Below are 22,956 nucleotides of genomic sequence, written 5' to 3'. Positions count from 1 at the left end.
GCTGTGTTCATCATCCATCCACAAACGGGCTGCAGTGGGACGGCCGGCCCCCATGGCCTGGCCTTGGCCCCTGGGATGGGTTTCCAGCCTCCCTCCTTTGCCTCCTACCTTCGCTCCAACACCCACGGAGGCCCCGGCTGCGGCCTGGGCCCCGGAGGGTACGGGACCTGAGGAGCCCTGGCCCCCGCTTCAAGGTTCTCTCGTTTAGAGTGCTGTGGGCTTCAACAGAAGGAAGCACGGGGTGGGGGCCTGGGGTGGGGGGGGGGGACACTGAGCAGGGGGCCAGAGGCTCCCTTGTCTGGAGGGTGGTGAGGAGAGCTTCCCAGAAGGGGTGATCTCTGAAATGAGACAGAAGAAGGAGGAGCCACTGCCCCTCTGCACCCAGGCAAGTTACTTGCCTGAGCCTCAGTTTCAGGCTCTGTACAAGGGGCCAGTAATACTCAGAGGGAAGGGCCAGAGGCTTAAATGAGATGATGGATGAAACATTAGCTGCTGTGCCCGGCTGTGTGGTGAATTGAACTTCTTTTTCAAGGGTCTTTTCCTTGGGCGGTTGACACTTGTTACTTAATGTGACCGAGTGTCCTCGTTTCAGAAAAGGTCCAGCTGTAATCCAGCGTGAAGTGAAGAAGCGCGGGAGTCCTTTCTCTCTGTCTCCAGTGGGTAACGGGAACTCCTCCACCCAGTGGGAGCAGGGCAGAAGATTCCAGAATTAAAATTCTTCCCATGCACCCTGCCTCCTCCCAGGGCCTGTGCCCATTAGATATGTTTCCTTTATCCTTAGATGTTGCAAAATTAGATTGTCAGGAACTTCAGGGCACTGCCCCAGAGTAATTTTCACTTCCCCTGTACTTGTTCTACTATCGATTTGAACTATCGAGCATCTACTGTATGCGAGGTGATGGGGATTCTCTGTGCCAAACAGCGTCCCAGGCTCATGATGCTTGTGGTGGGAAGGGAGGGATCGATGTAAAAAAAATAATGATGCTGATGACAATAGGGCTGCAGTAAATAGTATAAAGGGAAAAAAAGGGGTACGTGGAAGAGAATTTGAGGGGCTACTTAAGAGTGGTTAGGACACTGGACGAGGTGACAGTTTAAGCTGAGGTCTGAAGCAGGGACTGGTCATGGGAGGAGTAGAGATGAGTAAAGAATGTTCCAGATAGAGGGAACAGCAGCCGCAAAGATCTTGGGAGAGGAGAGAAACTTGAGAATCTGAGGAACTGCGTGAAGGCCAAAGAAGTTGGGGCCTAGTGAGTGAGGTGGGGAGCAGCATGAGACGAGGGTCAGGGGTGGCCCCGGGGGCCGTGGGGGACTGGTAAAGGGACTGCCCTTGCAGAGTTTCAAACAAGGGCATAGCGAGATCAGAATTTCCTTTTAATTTTTTTTAATGTTTATTCATTTTTGAGAGAGAGAGAGAGACAGAACATGAGCAGGGAGGGAGGGCGTTGGGGGTGGGGAGCAGAGAGAGAGAGGGAGACACAGAATCCGAAGCAGGCTCCAGGCTCTGAGCTGTCAGCACAGAGCCCGACACAGGGCTTGAACTCGTGAACCGCGAGATCGTGACCTGAGCCGAAGTCGGACGCTTACCAACTGAGCCACCCAGGCACCCCCAGAATTTCCTTTGAAAGGTTCACTCTGGGTGCTGAGAGGCCCAGAGTAGAAGTGGGAGACTGCCAGGAGCTGTTGGCTGTGACCCTAGGCAGTCACCTCGCCATTGGAGCCAGATTCTGTGCACACATGTGTGGCTGTGAGAACCAAATAATGGGAATCAACAGACGTGCATTGTGGAAAGCTGAAAAATGGACAAATGCAGGGGACTCCAGGTCTCACTGGAAGTGGAGGGTCCTTTGGGAAACTTGCCGGCTAGACTTCTCTGAGGTGGGAGGCATGGAGCCCCTGGAGTCCCTACCTGAGTGCACCCACACCCGAGAGAGCCCACTTTTCCAGCCCAGGTCACAGGGACTGGGGAGGGAGCACCTGCTTGAGTCTCTGGACTGCTGACAGGGAAGGTGGAGGGAGGGGTGGCTGGGTCACCTTCCTGGTGACTTCCAAAGTCTGGAGTTTTCTGAAATTCTCTGGCTTATAAGGCCCCTGAGCTAGAAGAAGGGGGAAATGAGAGGGGAGACACCTGTCTTTTTTTATTCCCCCTCTTTCCCTTCCCCCACCCCCCCTCTCTTTCTATCTCTGATGGGGAGACTTACTTGAGGCACCTAAGGGCCACTGGTGGGTGGAACCTCTCTGTTGACAGTCGTGATCCAAATTAGGGGCATTTTCCTCATACTTGACTCCCGTATCCGCCACCCACTTTACTGAAGGGAGAGTTGAGGTTTCCTAGGAGGAGGGGCTGCCCCGAGACCACTTCCTGCCTGCTAGGGGGTGGCGGTGGGGGACCTCCACCTACCCCGGGTCACCCCGCGGGGCCAGGGAGGGAACCGGGAACCGCGCGCGGATCGGGCCCCGCCCGCCAAGGTGTCGTGTTGCCGTCCGGGCCCCCGCAGCCCGGCCCGCCCCGGCCAGCCTGTCGCCCGGGCTCCCTGGCGGTGGGGACCGAGCGTCGCGGGGCGCAGGATGCGGAGCGGATGGCCGCGGCGCTGCGGGCGCTGCGGGCGCTGTGGGTGCTGGGGGTGAGGCGCGGCGTTGCATAAGCGGGATGGGGGGGAGGGGGGCGGGGAGGGGGCGGAGGGAGGCGGGACCCCCCTCCCCCGCCGCAGGCCGGTCCTTGGGCCGGTCTCGGTGTCCCGGCCGGCCGGGGCGGGGCGCGCGGTGGCGCCGGGCCGCTTCCCCATTCTCCCCATTCGTGCGAGAGCCATGGAGGCGCTCAGGGAGTCCGTGCTGCACTTGGCTTTGCAGATGTCGACCTACAAGCGGGCCACGCTGGACGAGGAGGACCTGGTCGACTCGCTGTCCGAGGGCGAAGTGTACCCGAACGGCCTGCAGGTAGGAGTCCTGGCCCGCTGCGAGCCCCCAAGGCAGCCGGGCCTGCGCGCTGCTGTCGCCCCCGCCCCCATCCCTGCCAGCCCGGGAGGGGGCCGTGCCAACCTGGCAGCTCTGGGCTCCGTGGGGAAGAGGACTTTCTGGGGCAGAAGTGGTCCGGAGGTGCTGGGCTCCCTCCACCCGTGTCCCCTCCCCAGCCCTGGCTGCCCCTAAATCCTCCTGCCACCTGCTAGTGGGACTTCCACCCCTTGGCAGAGTTGAAGCACCCTATGGAACTGAACTGGACCGATTACCTTTCACACAAAAGGCAGCCCCCGAGTGCCGAGGAACTTGCCCAGGGTCACATAGTCCAATAATGGCAGAGTTTAAAACTGTCCCAGGTTTGGCTCGGAAAGCCCTGTGTCCCTGGAAACCCCTCAGTCCTGCGCAAACCAGGATGGTTAGTCACCCTCTCTGGTCGGCATGACCCCATTCTTCACTTCCTGCGTTTCCTGCAGGGAGGAGCCCATCTTCTGCCTCCTCTTTCCTCCCCTTTGCAGCCCACTCACGAAACCCAGTTTCTCCCCTCCCCACGGTCTGCCCCTGTGGGACTCAAAACCTGCCCACCGCCTCCCTACCTTGTGGCTGCTCCTCTCTCCCTGCAGGGCTGAGCTGGGGTAGTGTTGAACAGGACCTCAGCCCCGGTGAGGTTTGGGCCCAGGCGGGTGGATGGGAACGAGTTGGAAGTGTCAGGGACACCCAGGGGGACCTTGATCCGACTCCTAGGAAGCCAGCTCGCAGAGAGGAGCAGGGCATCTCAGTCCGAGGATTTCTGCCAGGTTAACCAAGGGAGGAATTGGGGAGCGGGTTGGGGCCACGCATTAAGCTGCCACCAAATCACAATTCACCCGGGGGCAAACTTAGGGTGCATGCAAACTCACACCTCTTAGAAGCTGGAATGGGGTGCCTGGGTGGCTCAGCTGGTTAAGCGTTTGCCTTCAGCTCAGGTCATGATCTTGCAGTCCTTGAGTTAGAGCCCCACGTTGGGTTCTGTGCTGACAGCTCAGAGCCTGAAGTCTGTCTCCCTCTTTCTGTCCCTTCCCCGTTCATGCTCTCTCTCTGTCTCTCAAAAATGAATAAATGTTAACAATTTTTAAAAATAATAATAATGTTCAAGATTTAAAAAATAATAATAATACCAATAAAGGGAAACAGCATTGATGGAGTCCTTCCTACAGTTAATTAAGTAGGCCCAGGGAGATCCCAACTCATGATTCCAAGTGGTCTGCCCGCTAGAATATGGCACCCTTACCTACATCATCCCACTTCACTTTCAGGACCGCCCACATGTGGGGATTACTGTTCCCACTTACAGATGAGGAAACAGGTTCTGAATGGGGATACAACTCGCCTTAAGTCACTAAGAGCTAGAAATCTGGGAGTGAGAAATCAACTCAGTCTGTCTAAAACCTCTTCCCTGGGACCCTTCTTGAGAGGCTAAATCCAGCAGGAAATTAAATTTCTGTGGCAGGCACTTTTCCCTTCACAAATCAAAACAGAATCTAATCAGCAACCTTTTCAGTCTCATATTGCCCAGAAGGTTCTAAATATATCAGCACAAACACATTTCAGAATTCACCACAAAATAATATGTGGCGTTGTCATCACCATACTAGGACAGGTAGCCCCCACAGGTAGAGCCTTTTTCGTGTCACAGAGTATGTTCATCTGCCCGAGGCTGCCTAGCAGAGTGGAAGCTGGGGTCCCGGGTTTCATGGTCTTGGCTGAGCAGCTTAATCACAAAACTGTAAAATGGGATTTGGACAAAGTAAATGTAATTCCTATTATGGGGCCTGCTAGGATTATTGTTGTTTTTATGACATATGAGGTAAGGGCCCCATGGCTATGTTACAGATGATGAAGCTGAGTCTCGTGGAGGTTGGGGACATTCCTGCGGTCATAGAGCTGTCATGTGGGATGGAGTACAGTGTTGCCGTCCCTACACCAATCTGCCAAACTGGGCACATTGTCTACTTTTTATACAGGAAAAGCCAAAAATGTTGAAAGGACTTGGGGCATTTCTTTGGGTACCCAACCCGGCTTCTCTTGAACCCCCTTGACTTCCCCAGGGCAAGTGTGAACTAGCCAATGTTTGAATCAAGAACTTGATCAGCTTACAAAGCAGAGTTTTCTATTAGTTTTGTTTTTAATCATTAGGGTTTTCCCCCCTCCCCATATAAAAACTTTACATGCTTATTTGTAAAAAACAAACAAACAAACAAAATTCAAGTGTAGAGGTGCCTGGCTGGCTCAGTTGGTGGAGCATGCAACTCTTGATGTCAGGGCTGTGAGTTCAAGTCCCACACCGCGTATAGAGATTACTTAAGCAGAAAATCTTAAAAACAAATAGTCTAACATATTATATATATATATATATATATATATATATATATATGACTTAAAAAGAAACAGTAATAGTCTTTGTATAATAGTATTTGTATTTGTCTTAAAAACAAATAGTCTAACATAATATATACGTACATATATATATATATATATATATGTATGTATATGTATATGTATATGTATATGTATATATATGACTTAAAAAGAAACAGTAATTCCAGCATTTGGAGATAACTACTTCTAGTTTTCCACATTTGCATGCATATATTTTTAAACATAATTGAGCTCACTCTGAGTACACGATGTTGTACTGTGCTTTTTTTCATTTAATGACACTTCATAAGTATTTTTCTATGTTGTTTAAAAACTTCCAAAACATGCTGCCATTGAAAACTAAAATGCCTCATGGTACCAGTAGGTAAAAATATATTTACTCAATCTGCTAAGGTTGGAAGATAAGCCTGGTAACTTTAACATTGCAGGTGACCGACCACCCTTTAGCCTTTCGGATGATTTCCTATGCCCTGAGACTAAAGACGCAACGGCTCCTTCAAGTTTAAGATTTAAAAAATGGCCCCTGTCCCCCCACCCCCAACTCTCCCTCTTTGATGGGCAGCTATAAAAATAAGCTACTTGATTTTTCGAAACTTTGAAGCCCATTATTCTAGAATACCAAAGTTATCTATACCAATACTAACAAATGAAAACCTTGAATGAAACTTGACCCCTTCATTACTGAATATGCTGACCAAATACTGAATTTAGCTGGACCCCTGTTCTACCTGTTTTTCTTTTCCTTTGTCTCACATTTAGGCCCCAGTGAATTGTGATACACTGAGTGCCGAATTTAAAGCCGGATAGGCCCCAGGACAGATCCTCAGCTTTGCCTCTTATGGGCTGTGAGATCTAAAAGCAACTCACGGAAACAGCTTTTTTTTTTTTTTTTTTTTTGTCAAATGGGGTTAATATTATTTATCAACAGTTGTTGCAAAGATTAGAATGAGGCAGTGTAAGTGAAAGCATTTTGCATAGTGCTCAGAAAATGGACTGGGTTGCTATCGGAATCATCGTGACTCACCAGGTGTGAGATCTCAGTGATGCCCTGAATATAACCACCCTGCTCTCTGGAGCCTCTGCTCTGCTCGGGCCGGCTGCCTGGCCTCCCCAGCAGCCCAGCACACACCATTTCAGTGACTCAAAGGGAAATAGCTAAAGTGATACCTGCAGCCTAAACTGGAGAGCCGGTGGCCGTGACTGTTACCAAAGCCTGTGAAACCCATCCTGTTGCTCGTAAAAAATCAATTGTTTCAAGAGAAGAGAAAGCTGAGATATTTAATTCTTAATGGTAGTTTTCTCATTTTTCTCTCCCTGCCACACACAGGCCTGTCCTTCGAGGGTGATTTCAGGCACAAGCCCACTCAGTACTTTATAAAGACCTCTGTGCTCACCAGCGGTCATTTCGGCTCATCTCCCCATTTGGGCCTTACACTCCTGGCTTTCAAGTTCTTCTAGAATTTGAGATGGTCAGACCTGGAACCTCATCTAGCTTCCTCATTTTAAAGATAGGAGATGGAGGTTCAGAGACTGCCCAGCGACACAGACACACATACATGCAGGGGTCTTGATAAAGTCGAGGCGGACCTTTGACGCCCCCCTTTTCTCACACCTTTGGTAGCTGGGTGTTCCTTCCGGGAAGAAAAGAGAGCTGGAAACGTGCTTCTTCTAAAAACTAGACTTTGGTTCCTGTTTAGATGGAAGGAGCCCTCCACCCCACAGCAGGTACTGTGGGGTGCTACTGATAAGCTACTATCAGTCATTGGAAGAGAGTCTGGCATGAAGGCAGGGGACAGGTAGGGCTCAGGGAAGAGGTGGGAGGACAAGAAGACATTATAGTTTTGCTCTGGGCTAGCCTCCATGGCCTCAGCTGGAAGTCCTCTATATAAAAACTTCACTGGTCATGGTCTGTCTGCTCTGAGAGACTGGCTGGAAGCAGGCAGTCCGGTCACCCTGCCAGCCCTCGTGGGGTGGCCAGGCTCTTGGGCTGCAGCGGGGATGGGCTCCCTGCCAAACCCTTGGCCAGACTGACTCCTGTTTGCCTCTCTGCACAGCCCAGGTCGCTGGGGGACCTGGCAGTGGCTCAGGAAGAACCTCTGCCTCTTTTCCTGACCCCCTGCTTCCTCTGAAAACCAGGCTTTGCCCCACTCCCCTCCCCTTCTCCTGCTGGCTTGTCTCCTGGGCCCCAGGCAGTCAGGTCCCGTCCTTGCCTGCAGAACTCGTTCTTGCTGTAAGCCTAGGTGAGCCAAGCACTCCCTTCTGTAACCGAATATTTATCCCTCATTAGGGTTTTGTTCCCTTGGCTGTGGAAACCCTGGGAACCCCTAGGCTGGACAGCTCAATCTCTTTCTCTCTCTCTCTGTTTCTCTGGCTTTGCCTATCTCCTTCCTCCTCTGTCTCCCTCTCCACCTGTCTCTTTTGAAGGCATCCTTTTCCTTCGGTTTTCTCTCTCTGCCTCACCGTGACAATAAATAGGATATTAAGCCCACCCATGAGCTGAGCATTTAAAGTGATTTGCAGCACCATCTTCCAGGCTTTGGCAGCTCTGCTCCTTGCTGATGGCCACTTCCAGTCACCTCTCCCGAGACGGAGTGGGCTGTCTGACTCAAATCCCCCCAGCCTCCGAGTCGCTGCAGACCGGCTCCGGTCATCAACTTGCCCTCATTTCCAAAAGGAATGTGAGAAACCGCTTGTGTCCTCCCCTTGCTGTGACCTCAACTTGCTGGATGCTCTGAAGGAGGCGGGGCGAGGACCACAGGGCTCAGAGAGAAGGGCCTTGCAGCCTGGCCCTGTCCACCGCTCCAGGAATTGGACGGCTTCTCCTGGAGAGGCCCTGGATCTGGGCGCGGTGCCTCCGGGGGACTTCTGCCCCAGAGGGGTGTCTCTGGATTCCTTCTGCCCTCAGAGACGAGGCTTGTCAAGAAACCAGCAGGCCCTCAGCTAGTTCAGTGTGAGTTGAGCAAAGAACATGACAAAGGTTAAAAATCCTATTTTCAACTCCTGTTTGCCATTTCTTCCTGGAACTGCATTCGTAATTTAATTCGGACTTAATTTTGATTCACTTTTGCAGTGAGCACCATCTGTTTGCTTGACGCTAAACAATGAGGCTCGGCTCTATTGATGTTCCTCGGGGGCAGGGGGCAGCGCGGCCCTGGGGCTGAGGCTGCGGGTTCTGGAGACAGAGAGGTTTCTTTCACGGTTCTCTCTCCTCCCCTACTTCCTGTGTTTCTTCTGGAGCTGCTACCGTAGTACCTTCTCTTAAGGATGCTGTGAAAAGAGAGTAGCCTCATCAAGCAACCAAACAGAATCAGCACGAAGTCAGGCACAGGGAAAGAACTCAAGTGTGGGCTACTTTTATGACTCTTTTCTCCTTCTCTCTGTTCCTTTCATCTTCTTCCCTCCCTTTCTTGCCTCCTTCCCTCCCTTTCACCATATTCCTGACACCAAGGTGTTGCTCTCCCTGCAGATGGTAAGTCGGCCCGCTCCCCCAGGCCTGATGGCTGTGCTCCCTGGCTTCCGAGAGCCGGCACCAGGCAGAGGGGTGCTTCTTAAACCAAGGCCTCCCTGCGTCTTTGCCTTTCACCCCCTTGCCCCATGAGCTGGGCCATGGTACGGGAGGCTGAGAAGCCTCAGGTGGAGGCAGACGGTGAGACGGGCCAGGGCCAGTGTGGCAGGAGGGGTGAAATGTCAGTGCGAGAATTGATGCTGAGGAGAAAGCACTTTATAAGCCTTCCAGTGCTGGGAACACGTTTAGCAGCGTCCCAGCTGACTCTGCACCAGGCCCTCCCGACCCACAGTTTTCACTTCACAGCAGGAGCCTGGTCAGAATCTTCATTTCTCACTTTTTTTTTTAAATATCTTTTTTAATCTGTATTTATTTTTGAGAGAGAGAGAGAGAGAGAGAGTGAGAGCAGGGGAGGAACAGAGAGAGAGGGAGACACAGAATCCGAAGCAGGCTCCAGGCTCCGAGCTGTCAGCACAGAGCCCGACACGGGGCTTGAACCCACGAACCGCGAGATCATGACCCGAACCGAGGTCGGACGCGTAACCGACTGAGCCACCCGGGCGTCCCTTGTTTCTCACATTTTTGAAACCATTCTTGAGAAAGGGGTTTCAGGAGGTGGCACCCTTCCCTCCACCTGACACAGCTGTTTCGGTATCGGGAGCCGCCTGGCCCTCCTCGGAAATATGACTAGGCCCCAAGTTCCTTTTGTTGGTTTTAGAACATAATTTTTTTTTTTTTGTCCTCCACATAAAGTCCTTGTGTTCCCCTTTCTCTGGTGTAGCAGTTCCCAGTCATTTCCTGCCCAGAAAATACCCGGGATGAGCATGAGGCCGCGTGGTGCCTTTCCCTAAGGTGATCAACCTCAGACCCCCAAGTGCCAGTGTGAGGCTCCCTGAGGGCTGTGACTTGGCTCCCGGGGACAGCCACCCCCTGAGCTTTTAGGGAGGCACTTGCAGGCCAGAATCTGAGTCTCCTCATCTCCCCTGGCAGGTCCCCACCCATCGCCCCCCCCCCCCGGGCAACTACAGGTCTCCCCGCCTGCGTGCCCACACCCCAGCAAGCCTCACTCCCTCCACCTTGGTGTTTCCAAAGGGCAACTCCAGTCATGTCATTCCAGCCCTCCAGAAGATGTCTTCGTTCTTTAAATGGGCTTGTAGTGCCCCTTAGGATCTAGGCCTTGCCCCCTCTCTCCATTCTTTCCCCATCAGCCAGCCAATCCTACTTATTCCTCAACACCCAGCACAGGCGTCTGCATCTCCAGGAAGCCTTCCCTGACTGCACGCCCCCACCCCCACCCCTTCCCACCCTAGTCTGTTTCTGCATCTGCCTTCCTGCTGGACTGTGAGCAGCTGAAAGCGAGGGAGTCTATCTTCCTCCCAGCATTTCCAACATGGCCCTGAGCCGGTGCTCAACTGTTGGCACACCGCCGTGTCACTAAGCCGAGCCCCACCTTTGGGGGACGCCTCCTGTCCTGTGGCCCTGGCTTTTGCAGGAAGCACCTCTTGGAATGGAGGGGGGGCTCCCCCGAGCTGGTCTGGGGTGTGAAGGCCTGGGCTGAGGGCTCTGAGTGCTGTTGGCCAGTTTGTCTCTCCTCAGCCCTAAGGGCCCTGCCACGCCCTCCACTTCCTCTCATTGTGCCTCCCTTCCTGTTTAGCTAGATTGTTAGGCCGGGGACATTTTTCCTCCCTTTGAGGGCCTGCCTCAGTGGAGCTATCTCTCTGTTGCATCTCCCCTGACACCTCCCAGACTCGAGTCGAGTCCCTGATCCCCTGGTGGGCTCTGGAATCAACAGACGTGGGTTCAAACCCCATCTCTCCCCATTTAGCTGTGTGATGAGAGGCAGGGGTCTCACCCTCTCTGAACTTCGGTTTCCTCATCTGTAAAGGAGAACTAATAACACAGCCCTCACGGGACTCAGAGCAATGAGCTAAGGATGTCCACACTCCTGGGAAGCGCGAGCTGTGCTTGTGTCATCCTGGCCTGCCGGTGCGGGGGCTCTGAGAAGAGCCCAGCTGGACGCTCACTGGATGCCAAGTCCAAACATCCTGTTCTTTTTTGAACTCCTTACTGGAGAAACAGGGAAGAGCTCTTCTTTTTTTTTTCTTCGACCCGTATCGGGTAACACAAAAAACACAAGTCCGGCTGGGTTGAGCGGCTTGACTCTAGCATTTAGGAGCTAATCCGAGCTGCTGAGCAGGGTGGCTGTTCCTTTCCCGGATTAGGACTGATTCCGTGGGAACCGGACCACCCCTGAGGCCAAGGGCAGCCCTGATGGCTCCCCGGGGCCCGGGCCTGCCGAGGAGCCCCTTGCTCCTGGGGAGGGGGGGGCCCAGGCTCACGTCCTCCCCGCCCCTCCTGCCTCCTTCCCCGCAGGTGAACTTCCGCAGCCCCCGGAGTGGCCAGAGATGCTGGGCTGCGCGGACCCAGATGGAGAAGCGACTGGTGGTGCTGGTGGCACTTCTGGCGGCCGGACTGGTGGCCTGCTTGGCAGCCCTGGGCATTCAATACCGGACAAGTAGGTGCCTCTGTGTTTCGATGTGGTCTTGACTCACTCCTGCCTTCGGCTCTGTCCAGCCACTTGTGCAAGAGGGCTTCCCTGCTCAAGCCGGGACTGGCCTTCAAGGCCAAGGAGAGAGTGGGTCTGGGCGGCTCGGTGCTGAGATGGACTGAGACACGGGAGGTGGACAGCGTGGGTGGTGTAAAGGTTTTGGACGTGAGTCCAAACACTGGCCCAGCCGTTCGTCGTCTGTGTGGCCTTGGACAAGTCACTTAGTCTCCCAGAGCCTGTGTCCTCTCTACTGTGAATGGGGAAAATGGTGTCCAATTTGGGGCTGGCTCTGAGGATTAGAGATAATGTCTATCACATACCTGGTGCCTATTAGGACTTCTTTAACCTGAGCTCTGAGTGCTGTTATTGTTAGGATGTGGGCTGATTAGATGCACAGTCTGGCACCATCCATCATCCTTAGTTCCAACAAAATAGCAACAATAGCTTCCGTTTACTTAATACTTTCCGTGGACCCAACACCCCACCTCTTCTTCACACACATAATCTCATTTCCTCCTCATAGCAACCCTTTGAGGTGTGGTTACTCTGGGCCCCGTTTTACACCTGAGGAAACTGAGGCAGTGAGACAAAGTGACTTGCTCAAGGTTACATGGCTGGTGCAGAAGTGACTAGGGCAGCCGGATTTCAACTGGAGGCTGGCACGCCCCACCTGCCTTTGTGATTGGGGTGCACCCCAGTGCATGTTAGAACCCCCAGAACAGCTGTCCTGTCACGGCCCCGCCGCCCTCTGTGTACTTCATTTGTACACATTATTATCACATTTCTGTATCGTACCTTGTTTAGCAGCATGATCGGGCCCCTCTGATCCTGCCATCAGGTTTGAGGCTGGCCGTCTGTGTTTGGCTGAGAGGACCTAGTCAAGTACTTCATGTAGAGTTGATGCTCAGTAAACACTTATGGAACTGGAAAGGGTGGAGTCAAGATAAGAAACAAGGATGGGGAGTCCTGCCGATTCCAGGGTCTCTCACACCCTTGTGCCCCAACACCTAGCTTTCTGATGGCAGATGGTCCATCTGAGCAGCCTCTGGGGGCTTTGCTCGGGGTCCAACCCCACCTACTTGGTCACCTGACTACTCATCCCATCAGAGAGATTATGACCCCTCACAGGATCTGGGAGCATTCACTCCAGGCTTCTCTGGGCCTTCCCCACTGTGAAGTTGCTGGCCTGCGTGGCTGGCCATGTTAGACTAGGAGGGGGAAGGAGTTTGAGGGCCTGGAGAGAGGGCAGGACCTCATCTGAGTCATCCGTTGAGCCCCCTCGATCAGACTCTCTGAGAGTGCCCCAGGAGTTCCCAGAAACTAGAAGGGAGCCGCCAAGGGCTGGATCCCAGGTGGGGCCCACAGGGAGCAGTCTTGCTTTGGCCTGTATCAGGGCCCCCTGAGGACCGCAGGAGGGGGTCCCCAGTCTGGACCGGGATGAAAGGACCTCTCCCCCCAGGTGGGCCTGGATGGGGCATCTCATGAGCCCTGAGCCAACTGATGTGTCTTCATTGGCTGCCTCGACCAGGAAAAGCAGTGGCCACCCCAGATACTGACAGTAACCTCATGCCTGTCAGCAGGTGCTGGCATTGGCCACACCTGAGCAAACATCAGGCTAGTCGAAGCACATTCTCTGATGATTCTGAAAGACCATCTCAAAGTTATGTCTGGGCCCTTACATACATACATATTTGTCTACCCTCACGCTGCACCCCGCTTTCCAGAAACTTGCAGGTGCTTTACAAACAGTGGCAACAAAGCACACCGATTCTCCCAGAAAATATTCTTAAGTGTCTTACTCGGTGTTGAGGCCCAGCACTGCCCAGACAGGTGTCTGTGAACTAGATCTGGGGCTGTTCCTGCTTTCTCGACCGATCGCACACATCCTCAAAGGAAGAAATATTTTCCGCCTCTGCAGGTGGTGACCAAGTCCTGGACAAAGCTCATTTCATTCACTCATTCATCCATTCAACAAACACATGTCGGACAGCTGTTAGGTACGAAGTACTGTGCCGAGCAAAGGCGATGTGAATGTGAGTAAGGTGCTGGCCCTACCCTCAAGCTCACGTTCCAGCTGGGGAGGGAGACAGGGAGACAGTCATGACACAGTATAGTCTGTGCTCAGAGAGCGGACAGCCAGGCAGCCAGCCAAGGGGCCCAGCAAAGAATGAGGGTCTGGGAAGGTTTTCCTCAACAGCTGAAGCCTTGACAGTGTTGACCGCGATGTTAGATGGTGGGGGGGCCTGGAAACAATTGATCAAATACGTGTTAAGCCCCCGCTGGGTCAGGAATAGCGAGAAAAGATCTACAAACCATTAAGCAGGTAAACAACCAATGATTGTTGCTTAAGCACTAGCTTGGTACCTAGCAGACTGGGTGCTTTCGTGAAGAACTCAGGCCTCTCAGAGTAACTCCTGGAGACTGGTTTCTTCTTTTGTGTTTAAACCCAAGTCCTCTCATGATAACCTCAAAAACCATTCATCCGGGATCTCCCCACCCCCCCCCCACCCACCGTCTCTCCCACGCACCCTGGCATGCAGATTCTGACATGTCTTGTTCCCCAAGAATCACCATCTTGCAATCTGTCTTCTGGGCATTCCCACAAGCCAAGATTTTGTCAGGCTTCACTTCCTGTAGTTTGTTGTATAAAAACAATAGGTATTCTTTTCCTTTCCCGAATATGAAGTTCTATCATAATAGTGAATAGGCTTTTTCAAACTACGCAGAAACGCTCTTCCCCTTCCCCCCACCCACCCTAAAGATTCTAGGGAATGTATTTTCCTTCGTGGGGAGTGGGCTGTGCGACTTGGAACTGAGATGGTCTCACCTAGAGACAGTTAAATGGCACCATATTCCTGCCGCTTCCTTTCTCTGTTTTCCTGCCTGACGTGCTGGTAATTTGTAATTGTTGCATAGTTCTCTCCAAACAAGTAATTACCTCACAATAAGGTTACCTTGATTTTTATGCTATCGTGTGGCTCCTGTGAGCCCTACCAGACTTGGTGACTGTCATCGGATATTAAAAAGCCCACAGGCCACCCCAGCCAGGCTGGTGCCCGACTCTGTATCCTTTCCTGCTCTCTGAAGGTTGGGCTGGGAACATCGGGCCCAGCCACGAAGGCGGCCATCATCACAGTGAAGTCAGGTCCACTGTGCTTCCTCGCTTCTAGGTGGAGAAACTGAGGCTCAGGGAGATGAGGTCACCTGCACAAGTCTCAGCCAGAATCAGAAAGCTGGGATTTAACCCAGGTCTCAGAGCCTCCAGCCCCGGCCCTGCCACACTCCTCCCTGTGTGGTAGGGATGCTGAGCTCGAGAGAAGGGCCGCCCCGGACCCGATATGACCGGCAAAGAGGCGGTGAGGGAAAACTGAGAACCTGGCCTTGGAGTTGCTGCAGCAGAACAGAGCTGGTTCAGCCTCGGTTCTCCCCCTCGGCCGGGTGACCACGTTCCATTCATTCACACAGAGCCTCAGTTTCCTTCTCTTTGAACCGGGCGTCACAGCCATATCTGCTGTCTGCAGTGAGGCCTGAATGAGATAACGTGTGTGTGTAAAGTCCCTCTTGTTGCCCGTGTGGCATGTCAGCGGACGATCCAGCTGGGCCTGTGTTCTTAGTCACGAGGCTGGATCTCTGGCTGCTAAGGCTGCCCAGTTTAGTTCCTCTGCTGGAGCCCTCTGACCAATGCTGAGGCAGGGGTCCGGCCCCTCTTCTTGCCTCTGACCTTCGATGAGCCCTCACTGCCTCTGCCCCATGTCCTAGGAGAGCCGGGTCAGAGGCAGCTGATTCACTGGGGGCACTTACAGTATCCGGTGGCCCTCCCCATGGCCCACCTGCACCGGTTACCACCCCTCCTTAGGGAGGCACCTGGCAGATGCCTCCTGTCATTGCTGGGATAGCACCCCTCCAGGCCTATAGGAGACAGAACAGAGAAAGGATGGGGTACCTTGGCTATTGAACAAGGTACTTAACTTCTCTGTGCCTCAGTTTCCTCGTATATAAAAATGGCCTTGAGCAAAATGGTGTCTTAGGTTTGTTTTGTTTTTGTTTCTTTGAGAGTCAATGAGATAATCTCCCACCTGGTACTCAGTGGGAATGATTTGTCATAGTTTTTTCTGTTCCTAATAGGCTCTCCTTCATCTTAAGTCCTGGCACCACATCGTCTGTATCACCCAGTTGTCATGGACCAAATATACTCAGTTTATGTTTATAGGATAAATGACAGACATTTCTCCTCCCGTCGTGATTTAACTTTTCTTGTATAATGTCTGTATCCTCAGCTAAATTACTAGCTCTTGAAGGAAAGACTATGCCTTTTATATCCTTCACCACACACACGCACATGCACACACACACACACACGCACGCACACACCTGCGCACACACACTGTCACACCATACTCAATAAGACCCTGGAAGAAACTCAGTAATTATTTTGTTGAATAAATGATTGCGTGAATGAGTGAATCAACTTGTTGAGCATCAGGGAATAATAAAAAAAAATCAATGAATATTTATGAAAGGAAGGACTGATTAAGAGAAACACCTCTGTTCTGGGTACTTTTCGAGCCGCAGAAAGCATTTTAAAAAGGGAGCTAAAAAAAAGTCTTATTTTATAAGCCAGGAAATTGTTAATCTACTGAAATCACTTGTCTCTAGAAGTCTAGTGACCATCCAGCTCCAAATCCAGTTGGTCAAGGCTGGGGTGGGCCATGGCACCCCAGGCCACCTGCACTGTATTCCCACAGCCTTCTCCCTGCCCTTCACTGGCCTCTTATCCTTGACCCCTGCCAGGAACCCCCCCAGTGTGCCTAAGCGAGGCCTGCGTCTCTGTGACCAGCTCCATCTTGAGTTCTATGGACCCCACGGTGGACCCCTGCCAGGACTTCTTCACCTACGCCTGTGGCGGCTGGATCAAAGCCAACCCCGTGCCTGACGGCCACTCACGCTGGGGGACCTTTAGCAACCTCTGGGAACACAACCAAGCCATCATCAAGCACCTCCTCGGTAAGCACCCAGCAGGGAGGCCAGTGCGTGGGCTGCAGAGGGAAGCCGTCAGCTGGACCTACCTGGCCAGGCCTGGTTAGAGCAAGAGCTTGATGGAAGGGAAGACCAGAGGCTTTGGAGTCGATGAAGCCAGGTTAAAATGTCTGCCCCGTCACTCATTGTGTGGTCCAGAGTAAGTTACTTGTCTCTGAGCCTCAGTCCCTTCATCTATAAAAACGGGGCTAATACACAGGGATGAAAGGTACAGCACAGGGAACGTAGTCAGTGGTACCATAATAGCCTTGTGTGGGGACAGACAGTAGCTCCTCTTGCCGTGAACACAGCACGGTGTGTAGGCTTGTCAAATCACTGTGTTGCACACCTGGGACTAACATAACGTGGTGTGTCGACTATACTTTAACTAAAAGAATTTCTTTTAATATTTCTTTATTTTGAGAGAGAGAGTCCTAAGCATGGACGCGGGGCTTCATCTCACGACTGTGAGCCGAAATCAAGAGTCGGATGCTTACCTGAGCCACCCAAGTGCCCCCAAAAGAAATTTTTTTTTAATGGGACTAATAATACCCAAACTTCGGAGTTTTTAGAACTATACAGCACACGTGTAAAGGGTTCGCGCGGTATGTGCAGCACATAGTAGGTTCAGAAGGACCAGTAGCTGTGGCCCTTGCTTTTGTGGCTTTAAGCTGTGGCTTAGTTTGGACCGGAATTGGCCGTGAGCTTTGAAAGTTGTGAGCCAGGGGAACCAAGGTGAACACACTTGGTCAGACTTTAAGGTTGCGAGCAGATGAAAGTTAGAACTGTTTAACTGAGAGTTTATGCATTGCAGGCAGGGCCGTCCCTTGGCCTCGTGGTGGTGGGGCTTGCACGATAACCGTCTAACTGAAGTTCTCCTCTTTGCACCTTGTTGGGCCTTGGACACCTTTAGTTGACCTTGGTGTTGGTGGTTTCATCCTTAGGTTAGAGCCCCACGTCTGTCTTGTTTGCAGGGTTAACCCTGGATACTGTTTGTTGAATTAACACCTGCCCATTGGGGTCGTCTCCCACGTGAATTCGCAACACCCACCACGACATAGATCCTGACTTGAACCCCTCTGCAGCTGAGACCTTTGCCATCCCTCTCCTGCTGACCCGGCCCTGTCCTGGGTGCTGGGAGAGGCTAGATCATGAAAAGCCATCAGTGACAGAATCTAGATTCAGCGATTCAACAGATACTAAGTTTTTAAAAATACCTTCAAGGTACTCAAAAGTAGGTACAATATAAGAAGAGACCCCAAAGGGGACAGATCTTCTCAAACAGACAGAAACCTTTCTATGAGACAGGAAAAAATTCTAACTTGACAATTACGAATCTCAGGCAATTGTGCCTTTTTGATGATGGTGGAAATAAGCAGACCAGGTTAAGGCGACCTATCGTTTCTTTCCTATGCCAGCCCCCGGGGGTGGAAGGAAGTGCCCTTGCTGCTGGGTGAGGCCCACCCACCATGTCTCCTTGGCCCGCTGTGGCTCCTGGGCAGGCCCCCCTTGGCAGCCCCCTCTGCAGTCCAACTTGCAGCTTGTCTCCCTGAGGATCAGAGCAGGGTAGTGTGTGGAGGCGGGGCTGAAGGAACTCAGTATGCCAGGGACAGCAGAGCCCCCGCCCTCTATATGCTATCTAGGTACCTCTGAAAGGGGACACCGCCTTTGAGTTCAGAACTAGAAGTTCATATTTGCTTAAGAGGCAAATATGCCTATGGTAGCCAGATTAGAATTCAGGATGTCCCTTCTCTAGCACCTAAAGACAGCCAAGGGCTTGGCACAGACCAACAACCAATGCAGGAGAATAGTCCAAGTAGGAAACAAGATGGCCTAGGGCCTCTCCGTTAGTCACCAGGACCTGGGTTCAAATCCTGCCTCTGCCACTTATTCTGTGATCTCAGGTCAGTGACATGGCCTCTCAGGGCTTCTCCTCTCATCAGTATAATGGGAACCGTGCCTCCTCCAGGTTACAAAAATAAAGTGGGAAAAATGTATTTAAAGTGCGTTGCCAGGGCACCTGGGTGTCAGTCGGTTAAGCGTCTGACTGTTGATCTCGGCTCAGCTCATGATCTCGTGGTTCGTGGGAGGGAGCCCCACATCATCAGGCTCTCCGCTGACAGCACGGAGCCTGCTTGGGATTTTCTCTTTCCCTTTCTCTCTGCCCCTCCCCCACTCTCACACCCACACGCAGTCTCTCTAAATAAATAAATATAACTAAAAAAAAAAATAAAGCTCATTGCCTAGGCCGGGCATAGTGGGGCGGCTGCTGTGTATGTTAGTGTCGTAGTTATGATTCACCTTCAACCTTTGCACAGTCCTTTACAGTTTACAGAGCTCTTTTTGTAGATGTCGCCTTATTCGATCCTGTAGGTAGGAACAGGGAAGGTATCATTCACCCCACTTGATAGATGAGGAAACTAAAGTCCAGAGGCATCCACAGGACAGACTAGTAGGTGGCATGGCTGGGACTTGCCTGAATCGGGGCCAGGTGTCCTTCCCCCCACCGTCTCACCCCACCTCCTTCAGATATAAGGGGCGGCTATGACTCCTGCCCATCTTGCTGGCAGTGCAGGGCATTGAGGGTCTGAAGGAAGGAGAGAAGGAAACTGATGTTTGAGTGTCTGCTGCTTGCCATGCTGTGTACCAGGTTCTTTTTTTTTTTTTAATTTTTTTTAATGTTTTTATTTATTTTTGAGACAGAGAGAGACAGAGCATGAGCAGGGAAGGGGCAGAGAGAGAGGGAGACACAGAATCTGAAGCAGGCTCCAGGCTCTGAGCTGTCAGCACAGAGCCCGACGCGGGGCTTGAACTCACAGACTGTGAGATCGTGACCTGAGCTGAAGTCGGACGCTTAACCAACTGAGCCACCCAGGCGCCCCTGTACCAGGTTCTTTATATCTATTGCCTCCTTCATCCTCACAGCCTCCCTGGGACTTAGGAACTCTTGTTCCCTTTTTATAGATAAGGAAACAGGTTCAGAGACATTAAGTGACTTTGCTGAGGATACATTGCTGGTCCTGGATGGAGACGGGCTCCAGCCCTGGGGAGCAGTTAGCACCGAGAGGAGACGGAGAAGACAGGCAGAGAGGCCTTCTAACTTTCCAGTGTAGGCCCAGGACTGGCCCTCCTGTGTGGTGCCCACGGCCTATGCTCCTGCCAGTCCTTATCAGGAGGACCTTGGGTCTTTGCCAGGACTGAGTCCATGCCCCATCCCCCATCCCCCGACCCTCCCCCCAGCTGGCAGGGGCCATGAGGAGTGGGCTCTAGTCCCGTGCTCTGGCCTTAACATCCATCCTATCCCTGAGAGTCAAGGTGCAGGTGGAGAGCTGTGCTGTGCTGGGTACGGAACAGCCAGAACCATGCGTTCAAGCCCCTGACCCTGCGGCCGGGGTCTCGTAGGATCAAGAGGCCAGACTGCAGGGTTTTGAAGTCAGGCAGCCTTGACATGCTAGCTTATCACTCGTGTGGCCTTGGACAAGTGACCCGCCTCCTCTCCGGCTTAGTTTCGTTATCTCTAAAATGGGGGTAATGTTGCCATCTAACCCAAGGTTACCATGAGTATGGGCTTATATGTGCTAGGTCAGCATGCTTAGCACAGAGCTTGGCACCTAGTAAGTGCTCACCAAAGCAGCGCCACCTTCTCGGTGTCCCGAGTGAGCGCCAGCCCAGACCTCTCCCTGACAAGCCGTGCGACCACAGAGAAGCTACTGGGCTCCTCGTCTGTAAGGTGGGAACTGACTCAGAGCATTGATGGCAATGTTGTAAGGATTAGTGCGGTGGCTGAAGAAAACCTCATTATTGCTCATTTTATTTCTTTTAGAGGCACTGATGTGGACCTAGTTATTAGGGAAAGAGGTACAAGGCATATCCATGACCATGCTAGGTTGTTTACTTGTATTATTTTATTTAAGCTGTGGATGTATATACCCACTGTACAGATGAGACTCACAAATACCTAGGAAGTAGTGAGATTTAGCCCCGGAGCTGTGGGGCCTCAAACCTGCACTCTTTTTCTACTGACTCCCCTGAGTCAGATTCACCATGCAAAGGCCACAGAGCAGCCCAGAAGCACGATTCACCAACCTCCTTTTTCCCAGTGGCAGCTTGATTAAGCTCTCCAGTCTGGTGGGACCTGGCCCAAGCCTGATGAACACAGCAGGTGAGGTCACCCCCAAATCCTCCTGAACAGAAGCTTATGACCAGAAGGAATATCCTGGAGTCCCCTTCCTGCCAGGCTCACTCTTGGGAATTAGTCTGGAAATGGCCCCTCACCTGTGGGCCTTGATATCTGGGATTTTGACACCTGGAAACCCCCGAAGGGGCAGGAGGCAGGTGAGTGGGTGACAAAAAAATGCGGGAACATGGGCCAGTGCATAACATGGGCCAGTGCATTCCTGGGCTCAAGGCCAGACTGGTTTCAGCTTCTGCAGGACATAGGGGTCAGCCAGCTGGCCTCAGGAGCGGGGCCGGAGCTGATGGGGAGTGGAGTGTGCAGGGGGTGCCCAGGCTGGCCAAGCTGGCCTAGGGCAGGCTCCTCTGGAAGGAGAAGGAGCGTTCAGAGTGCTGGTGAGTATTGTGTCAGCTGACCAGGCTGACCTTGGGCGAGCCACTCCTTTCTGCGAACAGTGAATTCACTCTGGCCCCCCCAGAGGATATCCAGGCAGACCTGTAGCAGGTGGACTGAAGTCTGCCAGATGCCACTGTGACATGTCCTTGCAGCTCACGGGCTGGGAGGGCTGACCTCAGCTTCATGGGACAGAGGTGCCTCACCCAAGAGACACTCTGCCACCCACCCAAGTTGCCGGCTTGGGCTGTCCTCGTAGGCCTTGGGGAGGCAAGAGCGTGGCCTCCCTTCATCAGGGGAAGGATGCAGCTAGACCTCTCACCCTTAGGCTGGGCCTTGCCCCAGGCTTTCCAGCTTGTGTTCTTAACGCAGATTATTCTGCTGTATGGACTACCTGCCTCACCCCTTCCAATCCTACAGGACTTTTCTCAAACCTGCTTCCTCCAGGGCGCCCGGGTAGCTCAGTTGGTTGGGCGTCCAACTTCGGCTCAGATCATGATCTCACGGTCCGTGAGTTCGAGCCCCATGTCAGGCTCTGTGCTGACAGCTCAGAGCCTGGAGCCTGCTTCCCGGTCTGTGTCTCCCTCTCTCTCTGCTCCTCCCCTGCTCATGCTCTGTCTCTCTCTGTCTCAAAAATAAATAAAAACATTTAAAAACAAAAAACAAAAATCTGCTTCCTCCGCGAGGCCTTCTGTGGCTACCAAAGGGCCTCTCTGAGTTTGAGCTACAATTGTGCTCTATGTGCCTGTCATATTTACCGTATTTTATAAGATTAATGCATGCAAAATTAATGCCTGGTTTTTGTAACAATTTGAGCAACCCGTATTTCACAAGGAATTTGTGGTCTCCCTTCTTTCTACCCCAGCGCCAGTCTGCCTGAGAAATAGAGACAGAATCATTCCATCAGTATGAAATTTGTCCATGTCAGTGACTTGGCAATTAATCGTGTCGCCCTGTGATAGGTCTTGCACTTTTATTTTGGTTCGTTTTCCCGGTAGCTGCTGTCTAGCTTTGTTGCATCTTCCCATGCGTATTGGAAACTCTGTGGACAAGCTGTGTCCAACACGCTCTCCATCTGCAGCAGCGTACCCGTCTTTCACGTTCTGAGGACGGGGGTGTGTGTCCAGGGCTTCTCCAGGCTGGCTGGACTGCTTCGGTGCTGCCAACCTGGAGGAAAGGAAAGGAACGCAGAGAGAGCTCACGTCCCTGACTTCAGCCACTCGCTTGCGGGACCTCAGGCACATTACTCAACCTCTTGCCTATAAATTGGGCGTGATAGTAATAACACCCGTTGGTGGAAACTGTTAGGACCAGATGCACACTCACAGCCACACCCACACAGAGAGGAAGCAGTTCGTTTTCTCAGGATGGCTTAAGAATGCTTGGGTTCAAGTGCCAACGCATCGCATATAAGCTTTGCCTCCCTAGACAAAAGTTCCTTCCTCTCCCTGGGCCTCACTCTCTTTCCCCGTGAAATGGGGGGATAGTATCACCTCAGGCTGTCAGCGTGGTGATGAGTAGAGCTCGGCTAGGACTTGGCCTGCAATAGATACCAGTCGTGGTAATGGTCTCATCATTTACTATTGTTCTTCTGCAGAAAAAGATGCTTCGTTTATCTGCTCCCCCACTTCTGCTCACAGGATGGGGGCCTGTGACGGCCTGAACCGAGTCTGTGGTTTTATCTAAAACAAGTGCAGATCTTGCCCTGATGTGGAATCCCACATGCTCCTGGCCAGATGGTCTTTCTGCAGCACAGGGACCACAGAACCACAGAATTCCCAGGAACCCCCATCTCTGCAGCCCGCCCAGCTGCTGGAGGTCGGTTTCCTCCCTGGGAGCGGTATGGGAGAGGGTGTTCCAATAAAAACTTACAGAGGAAGAAGTGGGCCGATTAAATGGTGTGCTGTCTTTCCTCTTTGAGACTTTGGGGAAGTGACTGAGGGAGTT

General features: G+C 52.4%; 1 protein-coding gene across 5 annotated transcripts in view; it reads left to right on the top strand.

The window, feature by feature from the left end:
* Window positions 1-22,956, top strand: part of ECE1 (endothelin converting enzyme 1) — a 115,907-nt gene that overhangs the window by 51,870 nt on the left and 41,081 nt on the right. For 4 of the 5 annotated variants that reach the window (XM_030325623.1, XM_030325625.1, XM_030325626.1 and 1 more), the window contains exons 2-4: window positions 2,851-2,937; window positions 11,252-11,393; window positions 16,218-16,430. In XM_030325623.1, coding sequence (XP_030181483.1) covers window positions 2,851-2,937; window positions 11,252-11,393; window positions 16,218-16,430 — 442 coding nt within the window. Of the gene's footprint in view, window positions 1-2,564; window positions 2,625-2,850; window positions 2,938-11,251; window positions 11,394-16,217; window positions 16,431-22,956 lie in introns of those variants that run through there. The other variant, XM_030325624.1, reaches the window with a different exon arrangement.

The sequence above is a fragment of the Lynx canadensis genome, chromosome C1, assembly GCF_007474595.2.
Source record: "Lynx canadensis isolate LIC74 chromosome C1, mLynCan4.pri.v2, whole genome shotgun sequence".
Taxonomy (NCBI): domain Eukaryota; kingdom Metazoa; phylum Chordata; class Mammalia; order Carnivora; family Felidae; genus Lynx; species Lynx canadensis.
Note: the sequence above shows the minus strand (reverse complement) of the source record. Positions and strands in the feature narration are given on the sequence as shown.